This window comes from Artemia franciscana, chromosome 1 (assembly GCF_032884065.1).
Source record: "Artemia franciscana chromosome 1, ASM3288406v1, whole genome shotgun sequence".
NCBI lineage: Eukaryota > Metazoa > Arthropoda > Branchiopoda > Anostraca > Artemiidae > Artemia > Artemia franciscana.
The window spans coordinates 68958759-68972749 of NC_088863.1; the positions used below are offsets into that span (position 1 = coordinate 68958759).

At 34.1% G+C, this 13991-nt stretch overlaps 1 protein-coding gene across 1 annotated transcript in view; it reads left to right on the forward strand.

The window, feature by feature from the left end:
- The window catches only part of LOC136033313 (uncharacterized), a 74683-nt gene extending 65452 nt beyond the window's left edge, over window positions 1–9231 (forward strand). Inside the window, exons 8-9 of the mRNA XM_065714091.1 lie at window positions 431–615; window positions 6594–9231. Coding sequence (XP_065570163.1) covers window positions 431–615; window positions 6594–6977 — 569 coding nt within the window. The 3' untranslated portion in view covers window positions 6978–9231. The remainder of the gene's footprint in view (window positions 1–430; window positions 616–6593) is intronic.
- Window positions 9232–13991: the final 4760 nt, after the last annotated feature.

Genomic DNA, 13991 nt, shown 5'->3' on the forward strand with positions numbered 1-13991 from the left:
GTCTTTCTCTGTCTAGCTTCTAAATAAAATAGTTATGTCCTATAATTTTTTATCATATCAAAAAGCCATCAGTAGTTTGTTGAACAATTGTTTACTTGCGGTGTTTCTAATTTCAGCCTTGGAAAAAATATCCTCCGTAGGACAAAATAATCTCCAAAAGTACTGACCAGTCTTATAGTTTCGCAAAGACACTGATACACACAACAGTGTTGCCAGTTGCTTGGTCAGCCTGAAGGTTGCGCAGCCTGAAAGTGAAAATGCACCGAAAGTCCCATTTTTACGTGAAAATGCGCCGAATGAACGATTTTCCCTTCAAAAAATATACCGATTCAGACAATTCAATGCGCAATCGTCTCAAAAAGCCCCAAAATGGCTTGAATGCGACCCATCTGGCCACTCTTACACACACTCTTTTCTTTGTATATTTTAGGTACTTCTACATTATCTAGTCTCAGATCATGTGCAAATAAAAGCTCAGAAGAAAGGTGCGGAGTAATAGGAGCAAATGAACGCGTATTACGTAGAAGATCTGCACTGATTTTGGGCTCTGTTCTTGCTGAAAACCATCCTGAAGACACCAGTGATAGCACGACACTTGCTAGAGCTCACACCACGGTAATTTCTTTTTAATATAAGTTAATGATTAAAACACTTGGCATGATAGGGCACTTACTATTTTAAGAAATGGAAGGGGGGCATCTGGCCTTATTATTAAAATTTGCATCTTCTTTCAATATGAATCATCTTGCAAGTGATCCAAAACAAGCAACCCAATTTGTATGAAAAAGACTTTGAAAATAACAAGTTTAAATTATATTCTTGGAGGTGCACTAGTTGCGCAGTTTGCTAATTAATTTTCGTATTTAAAAGTGGTACAATTGGAATGGGACGATGTGTACTTGGGACTTGACAAATTTAAAATTAATCACAAGCACCCAAAATCTCCTCGGCAGCCAGACTATAGCCGTGTTATGATAAATGATGGGGTGTTAACTTGCTTTGTTTTTTACTTTTGGGCTGAATAGGCTCTTTCTAGCTATGCTATTTATTATGGGTTGCCGCTCCCAACGTAGAATAATACTTGTGAGCATGAATAAGTAATAAGTCAAGGTAATAGGTTTAAGACTGCATAGGCAGGCTGTCAAGTAGGGGTGTATTTACAAGTTATGGTGTAGTAGCAATAAGAAGGCAAGTAAAGAATGAGGAAAACGTTGTCTACTTTAAATGTCATACACGAATCAAGACAGGACGAAATATAAGAAGGCAGATAAAGAAGAGGAAAAGGTTTTCCACTCTTAATGTCGTACATGAATCAAGACAAGACTGTACTAATATGAGTTAAATTGGAATTGACGGATAATAAATATGAGAAAGGCGTAGTCCATCCGACCCTTTTCATTTAATAAGTCGTTTTAGTTTCATCTATTGATGACAATCTCATCATCCTCACAGGAAAGAAAGTTTTTACCCATCTTTACTTTACGATAATATCTCCTTCGCTCATCGCAATTTAGGTTGAATGATAGGTTCAGGCTCTCCTTAAATGTTCAATTTTAAATGGTAAAACTAACAAAATTTACTTTATTGCGAGAAGTTTAATTTTTCTGTGGCGTTGTGGTATAAAAATGAACATGAGTTGCATCGATTCCTTTAAAATGTGCCCGCACTGAGTATTTGAAGAACAGCTTTGAAAGACGAAACACCTCCATTTGGATTATTTTCCCCAGGGATGGTATTCTTTACACCCATCTGTTGTTTCTATTTGAAGAGAGACCAAATAGCCACTCTAGGTCCTAAAAGGCTGACTTTTAGTGTGTAATGTGATGCTTGGTCATAAAATGGTATACAAGTTAGCATGGTACTGCCATCAGGCACGAACGCAGGAAGTTTTTTCGGGGGGGGGGGGGCAAATCCTTTGAAACAGCAGTTATAAAGTAGTACTTTTTTTATTTAGTAACTAAAGAAATGCAAAAAGCATGTATATCGGAAATTACAGATTAACTTTAATCTATAGTATTGTAGCGGATGGGGGGAAGAAGACTGAAGCCTCAAAAATATGTTTTAGGCTCAGGTTATGTTCATAGCGATTTTGAACTAGTGATTAATCTTTTATATCCCACTGAATGGGAGATTTTAGGGTTAACAGTGCAATATGGGTTCTGGGGGGGGGGGGTAGTTCATCTATTGCCAAAACGTCGATTTTTAATGAAAAATGATAATTTCCAAAATTGATCCATTAAAAGCTGTACTTTATCCTAGAAAGGGGCGATAAACGCCCTAATATCAAGGATAATTCTATTTTGCTGTGGAAAGCAAACTCTCTTTACAAAAAAAAAATTAACAGTACAATCGCTAATTACTCCAAAGAGGGTAAAAATCTAGACAGAAAATGGGTTAATAATTGGGCAGTGACTTGACCGGATAATTGTATGCTGTAAAATCCCCCCAAAAAAGGCTTCACACATGTATCTAGTTCTGCTTTTGCCAGAAATCCCAAGAAACCATAGGGAAATTAAACATGCCCCTCTGCGTACGTGCCAGACTGCCATAATGGTAAAATAGTGTGCTGATATAGACTACCTTTTTGAGTAACTCTGGGCTTGATGGACTTAAGATGATAATAAAAGAAGAATTATATATGTCGAGAAAAGACTGAAGCAAATTAAGGTGACAAGATGGAGCTCATGAATAGAACCGTCACGGATGTCAGAGATGCAGGCTGCATGATAGTCAGTTACTCTATTGGTTTATTAACGATTCTAGGAAGAAGTAGTTAGGCTCCATTCCTACAAATAGGAATAAGACTTTAATCAGTGAAGAAGAAAATTAAGAGAGGCGAAAAGAATATTTTGAGAAGTTACTAAAATTTTGATGCCTCTCTAGTGATATTTAATTTTTTACTCAATATTTGTCGCGTAATCTGAAGGAAGCTTAAATCGCCATTAACTTGACATCTTTTTTTTAGTTACCCTCTTGCGTATATTTTATACTTAAAAAATATTTCGATATATTTATAATATATTTCGAGATGTCCATTTTTGTCGTGGAAACTTTGAAAAGGTTCATTCGATTGTAAATTAAAAGGACTAGTGCCGTTTTTACTAATCAAAAGTGATTGGAGGGTAAAAAGCCCCACTCACCCACGCCCATCAATTCCCAAAACGCAACTAATCGAAATTTTGAAATTGCCATTTTGTTCAGCCTAGTTGAAAAGTCTAGAATCATGTCTTTGACAACCACCATGCCTTCTCAAGACCAGAACATAATTTACAATTTTCTGAAAAAATGGCTTTGGATTGTTCGTTTAATATTTTTAAATATTTTTTTATTTATCAAAGTGAAAAAAGTTAAAACATTTGAAACCTATTTTTTTTATTTAAATCGTACAATAAATGACTGAGCCAAACTCAAAACGAGCAAAAATCAACATGAGTAGGGCTGACAACCCCCGCACCTTCTCAGGACCAGAATATAATTTACACTTTACTGAAAACAAAATACATTTATAATGTTTTCACTTTGTTTTTACTTGTTTAAAATGTTTTTACTAGATACGTGAAGTGGAGAAGATTGGAGTGCAAGCAGTCCTTCTCTCAAGCCATCGCATTTTCCAAACACATCCAATAAAAATTTTGAGACAGCCATTTTGTTCAGCATAATGGCACGGTCCAGCAACAATGTCTTTATGTATATTAAGCATGTCAACCCAACATAATTATGCAATTGACCCATTATGCTTCAAAACTATATGTTGCTTTAAATTAAATCTAAAGGCATTGTGTTTATGGTTGCCAATAAGACGCCTCAGCAATATATTGAGAACGAATGGGGGTATTAAGTTGAAACTTTTGGGGATGCTACTATTACTATTTCTGCTTTTACATTTTAAATAAATAAAAAGAGTGTAAGTGTATCCAGGTTTCAAAGTGCATAGATAGAATCTTTTGGGAATGATATTAAGTTTTATTTTTCAGGTCAACTTCAAAAGCTATAAAGTTTAACTAAAAAATACTGTTTGTGTCAGGATTAAAAACTGTTCAAAAGTTTCTCTTACATACAAATAGCAACCCATACTATGGATTCTCACAGAAAAAAAATTGAAAAGATATAAAATATTATTTTTTCCATGAAAAAGACTATGTCAACAAAAAACGAACAGAAATTAATTTAAAGAACTTTTCCCACAAAACAGGTTTTTCAAAGAAAAGGAGAGAGCTCCATTAAGCCAAGAATCAGCAAAAATAAAGTCGAATAAGCTTTCAAGTGTAAAACTACCACAAATTACGATCAATAAATTATTGAAACTCAAGACGAAAAGAAATCACAATAAATAGCCGTGTCAAACTCAAAACGAGAAAAAATTAACATGAGTAGGGTGGATAACCCCCCTGCCTTCTCAAGACCAGAACACAATTTCCGTTTTTCCGTGTTTTTACCTTTCTTACTTTCATAAATAAAAAATTACTCAAACTGTAAGGAAGAAATGTCCGTATGTGTCAATTAAACTGACAACCGTGAAATATGTTCTGGTCTTGAGAAGGCATGGGGTTATCAGCCCTACTTATGTTCATTTTTTGCTTTTGGTTTTGATATTTTTTTCGGTTTTTATCTTCTAAGTAAGTCAAGGAATTCAGTAGTTGAATCAGTGAATGAATTTCATTCGGGAATAAGTTGACTTAAACTCGTGTTTTATAAATGCATAAATAAATGCTCTAAAATAATTGTTTGGTAAAAGAAAAAGTTATAAGTACGTACCCTATTTTATTGATCACTGTTATGTAAAGGATAGTGTTTGGTAAAGGTCTTCTTCATATTTAAGATTTCACAGGCAAATCTAGATTTCATGAACTATCTAGACTTAATCTCCATGTATGTGCGTGGGCAAACTTTTGGGCAAGTGCAGATGCGAAATTGTCCGTGTCGATTAGTTTGGAAATCCGAACTAAAGATTCACTTGGACAGTTTGACACTCAGTACGTTAGTGCGCACAAAGCGACGTTTTCATGGGTCTTTCAGACTATGTCCATCGGCTTTTTCACTTGTTTTCTATAAAGCTTAAGAGAAATGGTACTTGGAAGTACAGGATCCTGAAGATTTTAATGTAAAAGCCGATTTAGTGATGCTTGGATCTTTCAGGGCAACTTAAAATCTGGCAATCAGGTGGCTATTTCTACTGACAAGAAGTTTGGTTAACCTAACAAGAAAAAGACGAATGAACACATGGCCCAACAGATCCATTATGTCATTTATACTTAGAAATTTATAAGTACAAACATTGTACTAACGCTTTAAAAGTGGGGAAGGAGTTTAGATAGAAGCTTGAAGATCCCTTGCCAGGGCACAATTTGACTATAACTTGGCAATAAAATCCCAATTTTGCGTAAAATCCAGTTTTAGTTATCCGAGTAGTGCACTCAAAGCTTAAAGCCAAACAGTAACAGTCTTAATCCAAAATTGAGAACATTTTCTTTTCCTTTTTTCTTTTGTCTAAGTTGAAACAAATATGACCTGTCTTTTGTACACATTTCTTATTCTTGGAAATACAGATGGGTGAGAGAGAGAGATAGGGTTTGATTCATATGTCTGGGGCATAGTTTGGATTCTCGGTCAATTTCTACGATTTTTCCAAGATAGTCAAAAGTCCATTCTCTAGAATTGTATTGTAAAAAGTGTTTCCTCAATTGCATTGAGTTTTAATATCTCATAAAAGTTTTTTTCCTTTCTCAAAAAAACTTGGGCTCTTTTTAAAATTTAGTGATTCAAGTAGTGCACTCAAAATTTAAAGCCAAAGCAAAACACTCTTAATCCAAAATCGAGAATACTTTCTTTTCCTTTTTTTTTCTTTTGTCGAAGTTAAAACAAATATGAACTGTCTTTTTTTTTATAAATTTTATATTCTTGGAAATAAAGAAAGGCATGAGATAGGATCTGTCTAGGGCATAGTTTGGATTCTTGGTCAATTTCTAAGAGTTTCCTAAGATAGTCAAAAGTCCATTCTCTCGAATTTTACTGTAAGAGGTATTTACTCACTAAGCTAATGTGCATCGAGTTTTAATATCCCATAAAGGTCTTTTTTCTTTCTAAAAAAAATCTGGGCTCTTTTGTATTTGTTTATTTCAAATAAGGAAAATATTATGAAATGTTGAATCCTTCCTTTTAGTTGGAAATTAGCTTGTATTTACGTTATAATTGTTTTGGGTTTCTCTTTCTTTCTTTATTGACTATTTTGATTTTCAATTTCCTTTTCTTTTTTTTTTTTTTCTTGATACTTTTATGCCGTAATTGGCGAAATTGCAAGTGACTAAGCGACCTTACAGTCCATAAACCTTAGGTTAACCCACCCAAAAAAGCAAGCAAATAACGTATGGTGTTTAAATCACACAGTTGTTAATTATTTCTAAATGTTACATAGATATGGCACCAGAAAAAATGTGGGGGGGGGGGGGTCTTGCCATAAGAATATGGAAGCGTAGATAACCCTTTGGTTATCCTCTCTTTTCGATTTGAGGGATATACTAAAAACTAGTCAATTAAATTTCAATGACAGTTTTAGCTTTGATACATTTTGATTTTATGTTTTCTCATATTTTCAGAGTGGTAAAAAGAAGAAGCGGAAGATGAATGGATTTCCGGATGGTGTTAATCTCACAGACTTAGATCCTTGTTTTCTCAGTGGTACCATTAACTTGGTAGACTATGTAGCAACACATGCCAGAAAATATGGTGATGATATGAATCCATTTCGATGGCTTGAACTAAAACAAGTGTTTTCAAGGAATCGAAAATTATGTGCCAAAGATCTAATCATTCGTAATAACGGTGAAATACGGCTGAGAAAAAAACGAAAGAAAATCTTTAGAAAATTGCTAGTTCAAGAACAAGTTCCCGATTCTAAACGTTTGTGCATTGCTCGAAAAGTGCTGCCTTTAGGAGGATATGGTTTTATATATGAAGACGATGTTTTTGTTAAAGTTTGATTATTAGTCACTGCTTCACTCCTTTTTTACTGCTTTTCTTAAGACTCCTTTTTCACTCCTCCTCTTTTAAGAAAAAGTTTCAAAGCATCGTTCTAGGTTGAGTCCCATTCACTGTAAGAATTTAGAAACACTCATTTTAAATGTTCTTTCTGTCAAATCAGGATTTTTAAGAGTTGTGTATGTTATCAATTACTCTGTAATCTTGACAGAAGGCAAAGGAACAGAATGAAATGAGTTCGGAAAGAGTAAATAGTACTGATTTTCTTGGAAGGTTAATGGGCTAAAACTTGTCTAAGAAAGAGGGGGCAAGGGTTGTTATCTACAACAGATCTATTATTCCAATATTGCATATTGTTCGTCAAGTGAAAAGGAAAATTGGGGTGGGTAAAGATTTATTGGAAAGAACTATATGTAATTTTGTTTTTAGAGATTTTTATCAATATAAAACTATTTTGCCTAAATTTTTCTACATTGGAATCGGGGGAGGGCTCTCGTGGATCTGTCATTGCTTTTTCCAGATTGATTGAAAGACCAAAATTGGCCAAATTGGCAAATTTGATAACTGAAAAAAAAAATTATTTACATATAATCCCACAATTTCAAACCAGTTTTACCCAAGAGGTTGTTCTGCATCTAAAATCTATTGTTTACCCAAAGTTGATAAGGATGGTACTCCGTTTCGCCCCATTGTATCAGTTTTTCAGTCACGTGTTTCCAAATTATGAAAATGGTTGTCAGTGGTGTTCCGTCCGCTTTTAGGAACCCAAAAATCTTATTTAAAAAGTTTCAACCGACCTCACTAGAAAGTAAAACGACTTTACAATGGAGGAGAATTCGTTAAAATGTCTAAAAATTTATTAAAGATTAAAATAAAGAAAAAATTCCATCTGTTACAGGATATAAACCTGGCTACCATGGATATTGACGTTACAATCAAATTGGTTACTGTTACTGGTTACAATAAGTACAAAATAGGACATTAAAACCGGGAGAGGGCTCCCGTGGGTCTGTCATTGCTTTTTGCAGATTGATTGAAAGACCAAAATTGGCCAAATCAGCAATTTGAATAACTGACAAAATGTTTCGTCAAAAGTGAGACCAGCTTCCCAGCACTCTGGGAGCGTACATTCTTAGTTTTGTTCGTTTATTTTTTTTTTTCGTTTATTTTTTTAGTTAATATATATGTGTCCAAGCGAGTAATGTTTGTAAACTTCGAAGTTCTTTCTTTTTTCTTCAATTTTCCTTTTTTCCCGATTTTCATCTTTTTTAATTTCTTTGAAGTTATTCCTTGCTGATGAAACTGGTAAAATATAAATATTGAAAACTAAAATTTATCTTTATTATTATCTTTACCATAAGATAGTTTGTTTCGAATTTTGTGAAATTGTAGGCTAATAAGAAACTGGCGTCGTCATTAACGATCTAATTCTTTAGTTTTTATTTCCTGTTCTTTCCACTTATCATCTTATCATTGATTGTCATTTATAATTGATAGAATACTGTCCCTGGAAAATGAGTTACAGGAGAAAGTTGTATTCTATTGTTGTTCCTGTTCATGAGTGTTGCTTAATTTTTCTAACTGGTCAAATACAAGATTAGTAGTATTTTGTTAGTTTTTTCTCGCTTTTTTCTGTTCTTTTTGCTTTTTTAAATTATTAACTGTTATTTATAATTGGTAAAATACTTTTGAAAACTAAACTTATTAAAATGTCCTTTGTTTATGTTCTTAATCGGAGCTATAGGGTCCCATAAGGTGGGTAGGGGGCTTAACAAAACATATTAATTTAGGCCTGTCACTTCAGGCGTCCTGGTTTAATGAACAGAATTGGCAACAATTATGGACCAATAAGAAGCTGGCTTTGGTATAAGCAAAATAAATTGTTTTTCTTTTGCATTTTCCTTTTCTTTATATTTTTTAATGTTATTATTTGTTGTTGATAAATGGTAAAACGATATTATTGGAAACTAAATTTATTCGAATTTTCTTTGTTTGTATTCTGAATAAGAGCAATAAAGTTCCATAAAGTGACAAAAAAAATTATTCTAGGCCTGTAACTTCAGGTGTCCTAACTTAATGAACCGAATAAGCAGCTATTATGGGTCCATAATAAGATAGCTGTAATATAAGCAATTTTTATTCGTTTTTGTTCTGTTTTTAATGTTACCAATTATTATTTATAATTGCTAAGATTATTGTAAACTATTATCGTAATGCTATTATTGGAAAACTGATTATATAAAAAACTGAATCCTATCATTATTATCTTTACCGTGTTTAATTTTCTTACAGTTCTATGAAGTTACGAACTGATGGTTATCCTGGGTCATGAGTGTTACTTGAGTATTCCAGTTCTTCAAATTAAAAAGTTTCAGGAAATGCAAATAAACGCAAATACTGTATTTTTGTCAAGTATAAAAAAAAATAAACAAGTTCCTTATACGCCCACTCAAAGCCTATCTACTATTCAACACGTTGTTGAAAGTGTTCTGAAGGTAATTGATGCTCATACTGCTCTAAAACGAACTTGTTTAAGAAAAGATGTTAGATTCAGATTCAGTTCTGAAAAACTTTTTCTTTTGCTCATTTATGTCTGTGCTCAGAATCTACCTTTAGAACTATTTCTGGCCATTATTTCGCTGTGTATGGTTCAAATGTTGTCATTTAGACCATTCTGTCTTAATCTTTCCCCCAAAAAAATATTTTTCTGCGCTTGTTTTTTCGAGTAAACTTTTCTTTGCTTAAAAACTGAAAACCAATATAAGATTCAGCCAATTGATGACCTTACCGAAGTGGATCCAATCTTTTTATGGTACACCAGATAAGAACACTTTGGGTCTCTTTATTCTTTTAAAAGTTTTATGAGAAGAATAATGTGGTTTTAGGAGGGGTAGAGGATGCTTCGACCAAACTTTCACTCTTGGTTTAACAATTGAGAACTGCATGGTCATCAAACCCCTTTAGTCCTCAGTATATTATGAGCCAGTGTTAGATTCAGCCAATAGAAGACTTTGGCGAAGCTCCTATCCTTGCATTATATACCAGATAAAAACAATTTTCGTTTTTTTACTTTTTTTTATCTTTGTATTTCCTTTTTTGTGCTATTTATTACTATTTGGAATCGAAAAAAAATATAAGTAAAGACTAGACATAGTTAACAGGCCTAAAAGGTTAAAAAAAAGTGAAACACGCCTTCAGATAATCCAATGGTGAAATAATCGAGATATGCCTCAAATCAGGGAGGTATTCTGAGGGTGGGGGCTTGGGGTATGGTCTTCTCAGAAGTCTTAAACTTTTCCGAATTTCCAAGCTCCTTTTATTCAAATTATTTGTTCTTTTACTATCCCCCCCCCAAAAAAAAATTAATTCCTGCAATGCCGCTGTCACCGACAATTTCGTTTATTTTTTACTTGGGGGGGTGTATGGAATCTCTTTGCTCATCCCCAAAGCCAGGGTTTTTTTCAGTTTCTCGAAGTGGGTCCTACTACAACGTGACAGAAACAACCTAATGGTTGTTTCTGTCACGTTCCCATATTTATTGAAAGTAGAAATAAACGAAATTGAGTAACCAAAGACCATGCTAGTCCTAATACGAAGGATCATCTGATCGATTTGTATTCAACCATTCTTTGATCCTCATCATCTTCTTTTTTGAAGCTGTCTCTGGTATATGGTATATTGGTATATGGTATCTGGTATATTCCGACCTGACTTTATGGGATTTGCAGCGACTATATTTAACGGACAAATTCTTAGGCGCAAATCTAACTGAAAATTACAAAATATTGGACTATTTTAAAACTTGTACCTACTACTAGTTTTTAATCTTCCAATGAAGTCTCGGGTTCCTTGAAGAAACATTTATATGGGAAAGGGGAGGGGCAAGGGGACTGGAAATGAGCCACTAAAACATTGGTTGTTTGATCCTATACAAAAATAGTTCCTATTACGACATGTCACTATATTTTAGAACGGAATCATACAAATTACGAAAAAACGTGTATCTTTCGATAATTTTAATCTACCAACTGCTCTTGGGCTCCTTGAAGAAAAATTCGCTTTGGTCAAGGGGAGTGGTTAGGGGCCTGGGAATGAGCCACATAACACATGTTGTTAGAGCCTATAAAAAATATTTCTTATTACGACACTTCACTATATTTTAGGACGAAATTGTTCAATTACGAAGAATTTACGCTTCTATTGTTCAATTGTGTGCCTTTTAATTAGGGAGGCCTAGTCTCGACTCGAAGAAATGGGCCTTCTCCATGAAAAGCTAACGCAAATGAATTGTCACTGTGTTTTGCAACGAAATTATACACATTACGAAGAAAACACGCTTCTAGGATTCAATAGTATATCTTTTAATAAGAGAGGCCTAGTCTTGGCTCAAACAAGTGGGCCTTCTCCATGAAAAGCTCACGCAAATGAGTTGTCACTGTGTTTTGCAACGAAATTATACACATTACGAAGAAAACACGCTTCTAGGATTCAATAGTATATCTTTTAATAAGAGAGAGAGGAAATTCTGTATTCTACTTTATTATTATTAAATAAAAGTAGCATAAGACCCAAATGTTGGTATTTTGAGGCCACCCTGGAAATCTTGCATCATCAAGAGGATTAGTTGGGTCAGAATAGACAGGTTATGTTAATCTATGTCTGTTCTTATGTCTAAGTCTATTCTGACCTACCTGCATTAAAAGGTGGCGGAAAACCGCGGTGGCGTTAAAAAACTACCAACAGCCACAGGAACCGAATTATTTGCAAAAAAGGTGCAATACATCGATTTGTTTGACCTTGGGAATTTATAGTCAAGGACATCCTATTATGCACGAGGTGGAAAGTTCCAGGGTGTCATAATAAAGGTTTGTGTATAATAATAAAGGTGATATATATACATAATAGCGGTGAGTTTATAGCGGATTATCTGAAATCAAATAGTTCGTGGTAACGAACTGCAGTAAGGAGCAACCCGACTCAATAGTAAACGAAACTGGAAAAAATGGAATTTTGATACTAATAGATACACCAAAAGAATCAAATTTTATGCTGATTTTAAATATATAAGTTTCATTAAATTTAATCCTACTCATCAAAAGTTACGAGCCTGAGAAAATTTGCCTTGTTTTGGAAAATAGGAGGAAACACCCGCTAAAAGTTATAGGATCTTAACGAAAACCACACCATCGCATTCAGCGTATCAGAGAACCTAACTGTAGAAGTTTCAAGCTCTTATCTATAAAAATAAGTATATTTGCCAGAAGACTGATCACGGGTGCGTGTTTATTTGTTTGTTTGTTTTTTTCCAGGGGTGATCGTATCGACCAATTGGTCCTAGAATGTCGCGAGAGGGCTCATTCTAATGGAAATTAAAAGTTCTAGTGTCCTTTTTAAGTGACAAGAAATTGGAGGGCACCTAGGCCCACGCCCATTTTGTCCCAAAGTCAACGAATCGAAATTTTGAGATAGCCATTTTGTTCAGCATAATCGAAAACATAATAACTATGTCTTTGGAGCTGACTTTCTCCCCCACAGTCCCCGGGGGAGGAGCTGCAAGTTACAAACTTTGACCAGCGTTTACATGCAGTAATGGTTATTTGGAAGTGTACAGACCTTTTCAGGTTTTTTTGTTGGGGAGGGGGGTTGAGGGGAGGGGGCTACTTAGGAGGATCTTCCCTTGGAGGAATTTGTCATGGGGGAAGAAAAATTCCATGAAGGGGGCGCAGGATTTTCTAGCAGTATTCTGTAAAAAAAAAAAAAAAAAATAATTATGAAAAAGTCTTTTCCACTGAAAGTAAGGACCAGTATTAAAACTTAAAACGAACAGAGATTATTATGCATATAGGGGGTTCATCTCTTCCTAAATACCTCGCTCTTTACGCTAAAGTATTTTTAGTAATTTCAACTATTTATTCTACAGCCTTTGTGATTCAGGGGTCGATCTTAAAGAATTGGGACAAAATTAAAGCTTTAGTGTAAAGAGCGAGGTATTAATGAGGGGGATCATCCCCCTCATTTTTTGTTCATCTTTCATATTTTGTTCATTTTTTGATCATCCCCCCACATATACATAATAAAAATACACGAATATAGAAGTTTGTTACGTAAGTTAAGTATTTTTTTTTTTACTAATAAAAACGTTCGTTAGAAATTAAAAATTCTAGTTGCCTTTTTAGGTAACCGAAAAATTGGAGGGCAACTAGGCCTCCTCCCCCACCCTTTTTCTCAATATCGTCTGATCAAAACTAAGAGAAAGCCATCTAGCCAAAAAAAAAACATTAATACGCAAATTTTGTTTAATTATTCATTTGTAAAGAGCCAAAATCAAACATGCATTAATTCAAACATGTTCAGAAATTAAACAAAAAAAAAATAAGTTATTTAACTGAAAGTAAGGAGCGACATTAAAACTTAAAACGAACAGAAATCATTCCGTGCATGAAAGGGGCTGTTCTCTCCACAACGTCCGCTCTTTACGCTAAGGTTATTTACTGTTTTATAAAGTAGAATTGAGAGAAAGAGTCAACTTTAGCGTAAAGAGCTGTACGTTGAGGAGGGAACAGTCCCTTTCATTCACCGAATAATTTCTGTTCGTTTTAAGTTTTAATGTCGCTCCTTACTTTCAGTTAGAAGACTTCTTTTTCTTATTTAATTCCGAGATAAACCTCCTAAAACGAGTGGAACAATCAAGTTTGTCTCCAAAGAAACAATGTGATTGGTCTAATATTGTCAAAACCATTTCGAAAAGCACCGTAGAATTATATAAAGTAGTCCCTTACCATCTTATGCTATGATTTCGTGTATTTCTAATACAAATTACTTTTTTCTTGGGTTATATACTTGACCCCTCCCCCCTCATCCTGAAAGAAAACCTATTTGCTTGTGTGATTAGGATATATTTGAAAACCTAAAAATTTATTTAATAAGAATACATCAACAAATACTACGTTTATTGTAAACCGGTGTTACTTTCCCGAAAAACTATTTAAGAGAAACCTAAAATTCATGGGCTTTAA